At 35.3% G+C, this 13,577-nt stretch overlaps 1 protein-coding gene across 1 annotated transcript in view; it reads right to left on the bottom strand.

The window, feature by feature from the left end:
• CFAP57 (cilia and flagella associated protein 57) overlaps nt 1-13,577 on the bottom strand; it is a 1,240,893-nt gene that overhangs the window by 938,512 nt on the left and 288,804 nt on the right. Inside the window, exon 6 of the mRNA XM_044085374.1 lies at nt 9,512-9,664. Within this exon, the coding sequence (XP_043941309.1) occupies nt 9,512-9,664 (153 nt within the window). The remainder of the gene's footprint in view (nt 1-9,511; nt 9,665-13,577) is intronic.

Here is a 13,577-nt window from a genome sequence, read left to right as displayed (position 1 = left end):
TTTTCTAAGTGGTATAGCTTCTCTTTCTATTTTTATCAAACACCAGGCCTAAATGAAATGATAAATCTAAAGTGTTTTTTACTATATAGATAGTTGGACTTCTGACAAATATAAGTAGAACACATAGATATAATACATAAAAACTTTGATCAAATGAGACAAGAAACCAACATTAATTAATACAGTTTTTTGAAAAAACTTTGTACAAGATAAGTCTTGAGACAAAATAAGAACAAAATTTAATATTTAATTAATTTTTTTTTAAAAGAAACAATTTTATAAGTATTTAATAATTGTGAATTAATATATTTTGTGATTAAATGACATCATTTCCTGTGGAAATAGTATTTAAACAATTGTTTTAAAGTAAATAATGTTTCTGAGGAAGTTCATTTGGAGAAGAGTGTGGAATTTTTTCTTTGGAGTCTGCACAGATTTTTGCCTGGTTTTGTGTGTTTTGTGTACATCCTAAACATATAGTCTGAGTAGTCATTTTTATCCATAATCACTATTCCATTGCCCTTGTCGGGCTTCATAAAACGAATGTCCTTATTTGTGATAAGCTCATTAAGCAGTACAACTTCATCATCAGTCAAATTACTATACACATTTTTCACTTTGTTATTCATATTGCCTTTGAAGTATTCCCGCATTTCTAACTCACAGGCCTTCTCAAACATCATCACTGTATTATTTGTGATAGGATTAAATTTGCTAGGTCTCTTTAGAACACTAGCATTTATGTGTCCATCCTGTAAAAAACTCATTTTAATATTCATTTTCCTAGTTAAGTACTTTAAGTCAATAAAGTAATATTACCTTTCCTACCAGGAATAAAGGTAAATCCTTTAGATAATAATTCAGCGTGTTTAACCTCTATTGACTTACTAGAATAATTGTACACTTTAAAATCCCCATGTTAATTAAATATAATAATGGGTTCACTAGGGCCTGTAACATAATCTTGTATTAAATCAATTAACCCGCTAATGTCTAAATTATTCTCGCTGTCTTCTAAAACGTTTATAACATTATTCATATCAGTATTGCTATTAAATAGCAATCCAGCCTTATTATTTACTAAATGCAGATCAGTAATTACTACGTCTCAGGCTTAAAAATTTGTTTCACTGTTTAAATAAACTTCATTTGTTCCATTAATAGTCACACAATTGTTTGCATCACAATAATTTGATCCAGATAAAACCATTACATCTAAACCATCATGAATTGTGGTATCTACAGTCTGGTAAATACTTACATGTAATAACGAATCAGTCATTTTCCATCCACCCCTTCAGCATCCATTACTACTGTTAATACCTCCATGGGTTGAAATTCTGCTAACTCGCCAATGTTCCCTAACCGTAGTTTATCTTCAATTCTACCACCCACACTTGATGTTCTCTATTTCCAGTCCTGGCAAAATCCGGACCCCATTTCTTAGGTCTGGCTCCTGGTCCACGTGTCTCTCAGTCTCCTCTCTCATCCATTGTGAGTAATTCTCAGAGCCTCTTCCATATGATGACATAATTTCCCTTTCTTTTCATTTAGATTACCAGTTGCTGATTCCATGTAAGGGATACACCCTCTGATTATGATAAATACAGTATAACAGTCATTTTCAACTGTATGTGAAATGTTTTGATAATTGGTTAAATAATGCTTGAAATTCAAATCACTTAGTATAGTGTCATTGTCCTGCTCCAATTCATTCATTAAACGAGCTATAACCATTGTATTTTATCATTATTCTCATTAACTCCAACCCTGTTTGATCAAAAGCTATGTACTTCCTGGATCATTGCCTCGTTCCCAGAAATACCATTTGGATATCTCCATAATCTTAGTCCCCGAGGCACTAGTTCTAGTTCAATATTTCTACTCAAATATCCATTTTCTAACTGGAGCTTTTTCATAGTATGCAATTTCTTTTCAAAACTTTTTAATTGTTCTACTAAAGTCAGGTTAACTTTTGAGCCTGTTTTATGACTATTTGAACCATTCTGAAAATCAAATTTTAGATTTTTCCACTGCATTTTATCCAAATGATTTTCCATAAAACCACTAGCTGCTAAAACATTTCTCGTCTGTACATTGACATGTTCATTGGCATATTAACAGACTTATTACTTGTTGTGGGAGTAGGCTGTGTTAATGGTAAGCCCAGATTACCTAGACTACCCAAATTTTGGGGGGAGCCAAGGGATGATGCCTGTTGTTGCTCCACTAAAGTTTTGATTTGATGCTCAGACAATTGTTCATTAATTTTGAGTAGTAGCTCCATGATGTCTGAAGATTCCATGATGCCAAACAAAAATCCAGATAAACTGAAGAACTTGAACTTATACAGACTTCATCAGAACTAACACATCATACTGAAACCACTTCCTTTATAACACTCCCAGGTTAATTGATTAATTACTACCCATCAGACCATACATATATCTAAAAACATATATAAGCTAAAACCATGAATAAAAACATACTATAATATTACATAAAAAAAAAAAAAACATATAAAAATATGTAAGATAAAATCAGTACAAAATGAATAATAAAATAATTTGATTTGTTAATCCAACAATATAAGTTACAAAATGTATAGATAAAAACAAATTTTATGGCAGAAATTTTAGCCCAGTATATATCTTAACTTTAGTAATGGGGTTAAACTAATATGGTCATTAATTCCAGGATAACTAGTGGCATTTAACCTTATTTGCCACTTAGGATCACCTAACAAATTTAACAAATCAAATTATTTTATTATTCATTTTGTACTGATTTTATCATGTAATATTATAGTAAAGACTATTAAATCGGTTGGACTGGATCACAGCTGGGGCTCAAAAGACTCATATGTCGGATTAGACAGACTGAATGAATAGGATATGACATGCTCAATGTTTTTAATTTTTCTTTGTTTTGACAACTCAGATTCTTTATTTATTTGTCCAATTATTTAGTTATTTATTAATTACTTAACTACTCATTTACTTATTTTGTGTTAGTTTACCAAAGATTTCACAGTTTTATCAAATACTTTATCTTAAAAATAAGCATCTTTCTTGAAGAAATGTAAAGGAGAAGCAGAAGTAAAAGCTAAAGACTATAATCTTTTGTCAGCATAGACTGAGTAACAGAAGATCTTCTGAACAAAGTTTGACTGCTAAACTTAATGTAAAATTCACTGTCTTGAGTAACGTTGCCTTCCCCTAAACAAAATAAACACTAACTAAAGGACACTTTAGTTGGGATATGATGCCCATAAAAGCATTTGTTAGCAACTTTAGTGAAATACGTATTGACCACCATGATCAAGTAGCTCTGGCAGGACTGGTGAAGAAGTGAACTACCAAATAACAGTAGACTGATGGCTTACTTTGGGTAGCAAAAAAATTAGTTTTTATAGCTGGGCTCCCCTTAAAACCATGATTCAAGATTACAGTTCTTTGTAACAAAGGAGAAGTTTAATTACTGAGAAAGAACTGGTTGGCGATTAACATTTGTTTGACGGCTGATATCCCTCATACAATTATATTCTTGCAGCAGAGATCTGATCTGCAGCCAGAATCTTCAACGTTTTTCTCACTACTAAAATACAGCATCACTTTTTGAAAAAGGACACACATCTTTTTCAACTAACTTAGGGTCATCATTTATATGATACCATTCCAAAATCTCAAGACAAAGCACATCAGACACATTATATTATAAAAGTAAAAACAAACTTCTTCATCTAACAGCTTCATCCCAGTGTCAGTAACTAGCCCAGGCTGTTAAAACACCCACCAGATTCTAGAACAGTATGCATAAGATGTCTAGGTTGCAAACAGGTTAACAATTCTGCTCCGTGGCAAACTCACTGTCTAATATGCCGGCAAGAACAGTACATCTGCATTTAGTGCTATGTAAAACATAAAAAGCAGAAATAATCAAATCCAAAATTTGGCTACTCATGTTAAACAGTCCAAAACTCATAAATGAAGAAAACATATAAGATATACCATGCTGTACATTTTTATTAAAATATTGTTAGTGCTTTCATTCATTATAACATACAACTTTATCAAACAACATAATAATATACCAGTCAGGTTTAAATAGGTAGAATAGTATGATGTGGGTGGTGATGTGGGTGATGTGCAGAGCTGTAGTAATGACAGAGGGATTAAATTGATCAGTCACAGCATGAAGTTATGGGAAAGAGCAGTGAAAGCTTGGTTAAGAAGGACGTGATGATTATTGATCAGCAGTATGGTTTCATGCCGGGAAAGAGCACTACAGATGCGATGTTTGCTCTGAGAGTGTTGATGTAGAAGTACAGAGAAGATCAGAAGGAGTTGCATTGTGTTTTCGTAGACTTAGAGAAAGCATATGACAGGGTGCCTAGAGAGGAGTTGTGGTATTGTATGAGGAAGTCGGGAGTGTCAGAGAAGTATGTAAGAGTGGTACAGGATATGTACGGTTTCTTATTACGAGAGCGAAGATTCCTTTAGGCGAATATGAAGACGTCGATCCGTATTGCGCGAAGTACGTAAACCGCAAATGTTCAAAACCGCGAAGTTCGAAATGTCGATTTGTTTTGGTTGGCCTGTCTGTGGTATAGCTCCGTAAGGAAAGTGTTTGATAGATAGGAATTTAGTGTTAGGATTTGGGTTAAGGTAAGTGCATAGATAGGTAATGTATGTAAGAGTTACTGTAGAGTTAGAAGTAGGTGTTTTTTAAATGTATGTATGTGTTTTATTTATTTTGTTTGGGTGTATGTGTGTAGGGGAAGTGTGTGGTAGTTACGGACCTTAGGGTTAGGGAGGGGTTAAGGATAGTGCATAGTTAGTTGTGTATGTGGGGTTTAGTATAGTGTTGGAGGTAGGGTTTTTTTTAAATGTATGTATGTGTTTTATTTATTTTGTTTGGGTGTATGTGTGTAGGGGAAGTGTGCGGTAGTTACGGACCTTAGGGTTAGGGAGGGCTTAAGGAGAGTGCATAGATAGCTGTGTTTGTGGGGTTTAGTGTAGTGTTGGAGGTAGGGTTTTGGTGCTTTAGTTTAGGTTAGAAGTAGGGTTTGGTTAGTGTATGTATGTGGTTTATTTATTTTGTTTGGGTAGGTAGTATGTAGCGAGTGGTGGGGTTGGTCGACTGTGACAGTTCGATATTTTTTTTCACGGTTTAGTGCATTCGGGATTTTCGCTGTATAGGGGTCGATGTTTTGGTATTCGCGCATAGGGTTTTTTGCTTTGGCAATATAAACCCGATATATACGAGGGTAGTGTGACAGCGGTGAGGTCTGCGGTGGGAGTGACGATACGTTTAAGGTGGAGGTGGGATTACATCAAGGATCAGCTCTGAGCCCTTTCTTATTTGCAATGGCGATGGACAGGTTGACAGATGAGATTAGCCACAAGTCCCCGTGGACTATGACGTTTGCAGATGACATTGTGATCTATAGTGAGAATAGGGAACAGGTGGAGGAGACCCTGGAAAGATGGAGATATGCTCTAGAGAGAAGAGGAATGTAGGTCAGCAGGACTAAGACAGAATATATGTGTGTGAATGAGAGGGAGGATAGAGGAATGGTGAGGATGCAAGGAGTAGAGGTGGCAAAGGTGGATGAGTTTAAATACTTTGGATCAATAGTTCAGAGTAATGGTGAGTGTGGAAGAGAGGTGAAGAAGAGAGTACAGGCAGGATGGAGTGGGTGGAGAAGAGTGTCAGGAGTGATTTGTGACAGATGAGTACCAGTAAGAGTGAAAGGTAAGGTCTACAAGAGGGTAGTGAGACCAGCTATGTTATATGGGTTGGAGACAGTGGCATTGACAAAAAGGCAGGAGTTTGAGCTGGATGTGGCACAGTTAAAGATGTTAAGATTTGCACTGGGTGTGATGAGGGTGGACAGGATTAGGAATAAGTATATTAGAGGGTCAGCCCAGGTTGGAAGGTTTGGAGACAAACAGAGGCAAGATTACGTTGGTTTGGACATGTGCTGAGATGGGATGCTGAGTATATTGGGAAAAAGATGCTAAGGATGAAGCTACCACGTAACAGGAAAAGAGGAAGGCCTAAGATAAGGTTTATAGATGTGGTAAGAGAGGACATGCAGGTGGTTGGTGTGACAGAGCAAGATGCAGAGGACAGGATGAAATGGAAACAGATGATCCACTATGGCGACCCCTAACAGCCGCAAATAGATGATGAGTATGATGTGACACTTAATTCAAACTTACCATTAGATAATCTCTTCAAAAACACAACAAATACAATTACAAAATTCATTGGTATCATAATAGTCTGTCATTTAAAAACACCCAGTCTTAGCTGCTTCATTGAGCCCAGTGACCCAAAAGCATTAAAATGAATCTGCCACACAAATCTATACATTTGTAATAAGGTGTTAGAGTCACTCACACACCCCCATTCAAAATATCAACTGTGACTTAATACAGTATAAAGAAAGTGATTTTCTTAAAATTATGACAGTTTTAAAATTGTTTAAATAAAACACTGGCTAAATTCTTATTCTTTGTCCTATCTCTTAAATGTTCAAACACTCTTTGAACTGGTTGTTTTTCCTATACAAAACAGATTACATGACAATCATTGTGCATGATATACAACTTGTTTAGTTTCACAAGTATATCTGCAATCTGCCTCAATGTTTTTATCCATAACATTGTTATAAACACTGGACTGCCAGCCATATATTTACATTGTTCTCTTCCAAGCCATGGAAAAGTGATTTTGTGGGTCTGGTCCTCTTTGTATTTTTAATCTTCTTTTTCAAACATATTTCTCAAATTAAAAGCTCTATCAACAAAAATGGGGCATTTGCCACTATTTGATTTATATTTCATTAGGCCTAAGTAAATGCTAATACTTTATAACATTGTTTTAACTGCTTAGCAATCATGAGAGAATGCAATAGAAAAAGGAATACTCCCAAATTCTTCCTTATTCACAATGGGGTTGCCACTAACAATGGTAGTAATAGGACATAAATGCATTTTCTCCTTCCTGTAACTTACAACATTTGATCAATATGTTGAAGGATAATTTTCCATAAAATGTTTTTGTCATGTCATATTTCATAAAAAAATCATCATCTTTAGTGATAGGTCTGGAGGTTATTGTAAACTGACTCTTAACAAGTTTCTTAGTAAGAGATGTGGATGCATGTTCATAACATCTAAATACTTATTTCCTCTAATTAAGTTCTTAAAAAGTTCTTAAAAAACTTTGTAAAAAGTTATTTTTGAAGGCATTAACAGTTATACCCAAATAGTTAATCTCATCAATACTTCAACTGATCACAGAACTTTAAAAAAATAACAGTTATTTTATTCATTAAAATTCATTCAGTTTAGCCATTGTAAAATACCATAAAAGAAAAATATCATCAAACAAAAAATATTACTGCGACATCCCTGCTCTGGGCCAGTAATCAAGCAACCTGAATCCTCACCACTGAGGGACGTTCACTTGGAACAAAAATAGATACACACAGTATTTCCAGATGCACCTCTCTGCACCAAGCACAATTTCCCTTAAGAGCACACAGGAAACACACACCCGTCCTGGGGCTGGATTTCCCTGTCTCAATCCAGGGCCCCAAATAAGACTTCCCACTGACACAGCCGTAGAGTTGAGTCCTCAGGCGAGTGTTCCAAGCCAAGTCCTCCACCACCTTCGCTGTACACCAGTGCTCTGAGTTCTTGCTCCAAGTAGCTAACACATACACTCTAAGATTTGATTTTCACACACACACACACACACACACACACACACACACACACACACACACACACACACACACACGCACGCACACGCACGCATACAGGCAGACACGCACACATACAGGCAGACACACACACATATGGGCAGACACACACACATACGGGCAGACACGCACACATACAGGCAGACATGCACACACACACGCACTCACACACAAACACACACATACCTGGAAAAGGCTGGCACAGACTCACCAACTATGCCCCCTCTGCTCAGACTATAAGGTAGGTACTACCACCAGAACACTCCAAAGCCAGCTACTCTAAGGCTCTTACAAGGGTACCCAATTATATTGAGTAAAATTAATACTAATACAAATGGTAGTGTTTGACCAATGCAGTAAGGCTTTCAGGAGTGGCCACAGTATCACCAGATAAATGTAAGTACTCTCAAAGGTTAAAATATTCTCTAAAAGATCAGCTACAATGAAAAGTTTAAATACATTTAATAACAAATAATAAAAGAGCATGAAAATACTAACTATCTATTTAGAATAAACACCAGAGTTTCAATCACAGGAAATATTAAAAATAACGCAGATAAAAAGGTTCACACAGGTACAGAAAAACAATACTTGACTAATCTCACTATATTTTCCTGACTGATCTAAACAATTACTATTCCCAGCTACCCCTTGCAGATCTGTTTGCCTCTCACATTCCTACATTATCATATATGTTATGCCCTTCAGATTTCTTCATGCAAACTCTGTTTATGCACATTTTTGTCCGTAAGATCTTCAACATAACTAGCTTTTGATGCTTTGGTTACTTACCTCTTACTTCCTCAAATGCTTACTTATGCACAATACTCCTCAACCCTAAATATCTTCAAAAGACAAAAATAGAACATATGAGATATAATTTCTAAGCACTCAAGTAACAGGCCTTCTCAAATTGTGAAGTACCCCACACCCACTTCTTTAGTGAAAAAGCCCTTCCTACTGATTTCTCATAGCTGCTCTAAATGTGCAGATGGAGGAGGATTGTTGTGTGCTGCTTAACTCTGTTTAAAATTTGACAATAACTGCACTTGTTTTATGCTGCTACTATATTTTTTTGTATTGTGACACTTGTTTAGGCTATGTTTTCTATACTTGTCTCCAGCATCTCTCATAAAAAGCCTTTGCAAACACAATGAAATGACCCGATCAGTTTACAACTCAAATCAAATAAAACAAATAAATACTTAGCACCCATTCTATGGTAGAAAATATTAAAATACTTTGACATCTGTCTTGCACACACACACACACACACACACACACACACACACACACACACACACACACACACACACACACAAAATGTATATATAAATATATACAGAAGATATGAGAAAGGAGACAGGAAGAAAGTAAGAAGAAACGAGGACCTCGAGGAAACAGGTGGATGGATTGTGTGAGGGAAGATCTATAACACTCAGTCATGAGTGTCAAAGAAGGTAGGAGCATAGCACTGAAATAGCGACAGTTAACACAATACCCTGACCCCATTTAGAAAAATGGAAAAAGGGGAGTTGATGATGATGACGACAATGATATATAAAACCATAAACGCACATACATGAGCACACATACAGATACATACATATATTTTTTTAAGAAAAGTACAATTCACATCCATTAAAAGCAACATGATTCAACATAAGATATAAGCTCCAAGCTGATAATGCATTCACAGCAAAATAAAACAGGAAGCAACAAGCATGGTTTTACCTTTCCCATCTCTGCTGATGAAAAGCTGATGCTGTATAGCTGGCTCTGATTTGTGCTGGCAAGGAGGGTCTCCTCAGAGGGACTTACACACAGTGTTGTAATCTCCTGCAACTCTGACTGAGCTGGGTCATAGCTATGCTGGTCTTGAGGAATCTAAAAACAACAACACAACTATAACTTGCTTGTCATTTCTAAACAAGATAATTATGCAGTGCTTCTACAGGCTCTGAACCAATCTCATCTATAATGAGGAAAAAAACACTAAACAGAAATAGGTTTGTGCATTTATGTATGCAAGTATCTATGTGCATATATATATATATATATATGTGTGTGTGTGTGTGTGTGTGTGTGTGTGTGTGTGTGTGTGTGTGTGTGTGTGTGTGTGTGTGTGTGTGTGTATAATTACTCATTGAACACACATAACATAGATGAACAGTATATTGACATACATATTAATGTTGAAACATGGAATGTCAATACATAGTGCTCATGCTTTCAGGATTACCCCAGAGTGTGCTAAATATACAGCAAGTGTTTTTGCAGGGGAGCAAACACCCCTAACCCCCCACAGTCCCTGCTAATTATATATATTAACTGCACAACTGCATAATCCCCAGAGAATGGGAATATTCCCCTGTCTGGGAATAGCCAATCATTTGCACATATTGACCATCTGTTTCTCTTGGCCAAATGGTGTTGACCATCAGATGTCAACATTGTGCCCACTCTAAAAGTAATTTCACACATAATATGTGTGTGTGTGTGTGTGTGTGTGTGTGTGTGTGTGTGTGTGTGTGTGTCTCTCTCTCTATATATATATATATATATATATATATATACATACATACACACACACACACATATGCATATATATATATATATATATATATATATATATACACAAACACACACACACACACACATACATCTGTGTGTGTGTGTGTGCGCGTGTATATATATATATATATATTACATTACCATTCTCTTCACTGTACAATGATCTCAGAGTTAGTATACTTAGGTTGCATGGGGTGTGGTAGGTGCAGGGGGGCTCCCGCCCCCCCACTGCAAAAACATGGTTTTAGTAGGTGTCGTCTTTTTTTTTTTTATTTCCTAATTTTGAGATATCACAACCTTGAGATTCTGGGTTGGATATTATGAATCTCGAGATTGTGATATTTCAAAATTAAGAAGTGGACCCATATATCTATCTATATATATATATATATATATATATATATATATATATATATATATATATATACATACACACACAAGCATATATATATATATATATATATATATATATATATATATATATATATACATATACATATATTTATATATGTATATGTACATATATATATATATATATATATATATATATATATATATATTTATATATATATATACCTGGATCATTTCTTCATTTTCGAAATACCAAAATCCCAAGGTTCAGAATGTCAAACTCAGAACCTCAAGATCTTAGAATTTCGACATTAAGAACCCCCTCCCCAAAAAAGCAGTCAACACATCACAAAACATGGTTTTGAAGGGGGCAAGTCCCCCTGCACCCCCCACACTCCCAGCTACTTAAATATACCAACTCCAAGATCGCACTACAGCGAGGAACAGGGAAATCTGTCGTTCCATGCTGTATGCCGATCTCTGCTCAGGATTTCGAAGTTTTAAAACTTTGATTATATGATCTTCGATCATATGAATTTCGAAGTTTTAAGCTTCAAAATTCTGTAGGGGACCATATATATATATATATATATATATATATATATATATATATATATATATATATATATAGATATATATATATATATATATATATATATATATATATATATATATATATATATATATATATATATATATATATATAAAGTGTGTGTGTGTATGTAAATATATATATATATATATATAGATATATATATATATATATATATATATATATATATATATATATATATATATATGGGTCTAGGACATTTCACTGAATGCACATTTCAATGAAAGTCAAATTAGTGTGCACTTTTCACTGAAAGCTCAATTCACTGAAAACTCAGTTCACTGAAACACATTTCACTGAAAGTTATATATGGCCTTTTCCCCACTGTAGTGCAACCATGGAGTTAGTATATATAGTAAGGGGGGTGTGGAGGGGTGTAGCCCCCCACATATTTTGAATATTTTGAACTATATACATGGATACTTACAATTCCAAAATATTACTCTTTTCCGAACATAATATATACTTAAAATATGTGGGGGCTATGCCCCCCACACCCCCGATGTGGGGTCAGTGCCCCCCAACACACCATTACTAAATATACTAACTCCAGGGTCGCACTATAGTGGGGAAAAGGCCATATATAACTTTCAGTGAAATGTGTTTCAGTGAATTGAGTTTTCAGTGAATTGTGCTTTCAGTCATTTGTGTTCAGTCATTTGAGTTTCAGTGAAATGTGCATTCGTCCTAGACTCATATATATATATATATATATATATATATATATATATATATATATATATATATATATTATCTTAGTAAATTTTTTGAACAGGTTGGTGGACTGGTTTTAACTGTATTCATATTCTATATAATACAGTTAGTGTGATAATGTGTACAGATAAGGAGTACTAGCTACAAATAGAACACAAACACAGAAGTTTGAGCTATTTACACTGTAGTGGTGCTTTAGAACAATTTTTGTATAAGATACACTTGTGAATACAGTACAAATGCAGATGTTTGCGCTATTTACAATGCAATGATTCTACAAAATGATACTGTATAACAAACATTTGAAAGATAAACAATAAATATCAAATTGCAACAGTTATCACACATAGCACAAAGGATTCTATATTGATTCCTCAAAGCAAAAAACACTGAGTACAAAGTACCCAAACAAATGTGTTTGAAATCCAACTTCTAGAACACCTTTAAAACAAATCAAAAAACAAAAAAGCTTAAAAACTAAAATTTTGCATGGAGGAGCGCAAGGTCCCTGCACCTCACACCCTTTGCAAGTTATATATATCAAAGCAGAGATCACAATACTGTGGGGAAAGGGCAAATGCCCAGTCCCCACTATATCATGATGTCGCTCATGAGAAGACTGGCAATTTGCAATCTTTTTATATTTAATCACTATGGCCACTCTTCTCACTATTCTATCTCATGAATGTTTGAATGGGTGCATGACACCTGGACAAAGTTATTATTTGTATGTAGTTTTGTACATGGAATAAAGACAGGATGTCTGTGAGAGAGTGAGCTTGCTGCCTGAGATAATCCTTATGCTATGTGGCCTTTCATTTAAACTTTTACAAAGTTGGCTGGCACTTGCTCAACTCCTGTAGTGAAGCTATAAAAAGTTGATAAAACATTTCAAGCTTAATCACCATAAACTTTATCTGTATGTTTCATATTTGGAAAAGGAACACAAGACATGAAGCAAGCATCATTTTTAAGAAACCAACATACTGCAAAAGTATCACAAGGCTAGACGCCAGCATTACAGTGTGAAAGAAAGAGTAGTTGTGTAAAATCTTACCAGAACCATAGACTTCCTTCTGTTCACTGCTGCAGTATTCATAATCTGAGGTATCTCTCGTCAGAGGGTGACCCAATGTTGGCCAGTATACAAAAGGCTTATACTACTCAAGTGTACGCAGTACGTCACACATAGGCTGCAGTCAGACGTAGGCCATAAAAGCAAAGTATTCATGTACCATCCTCAGAACTGAATGTCCCATGATGAATGAGAGAATAAGGATTTGTATGGTCAGTACATCCAAGCAAAACAGCAGATCAGGGGGGAAGGAGGGAGGGATAGAATACTGCAACAGTTAAGAAAAGGACATCTATGGTTATGGCAAGATTTTACACAACTATTATATGTCCTTCTATTCACTTGCAGCAGTATTCATAACCTGAGGGAGAGTGCCAAAGCTCAAGAAGGGAGGTGTAAGGAGCAAAGGAGTTCTCAATGAAGCCATGTAAAATGGCTTTAGCAAATACGGCTCTGGATCTGGAGATGCCATC

Source organism: Protopterus annectens, chromosome 10.part0 (assembly GCF_019279795.1).
Source record: "Protopterus annectens isolate FY-2018-M chromosome 10.part0, PAN1.0, whole genome shotgun sequence".
Lineage (NCBI taxonomy): Eukaryota > Metazoa > Chordata > Ceratodontiformes > Protopteridae > Protopterus > Protopterus annectens.
Note: the sequence above shows the minus strand (reverse complement) of the source record. Positions and strands in the feature narration are given on the sequence as shown.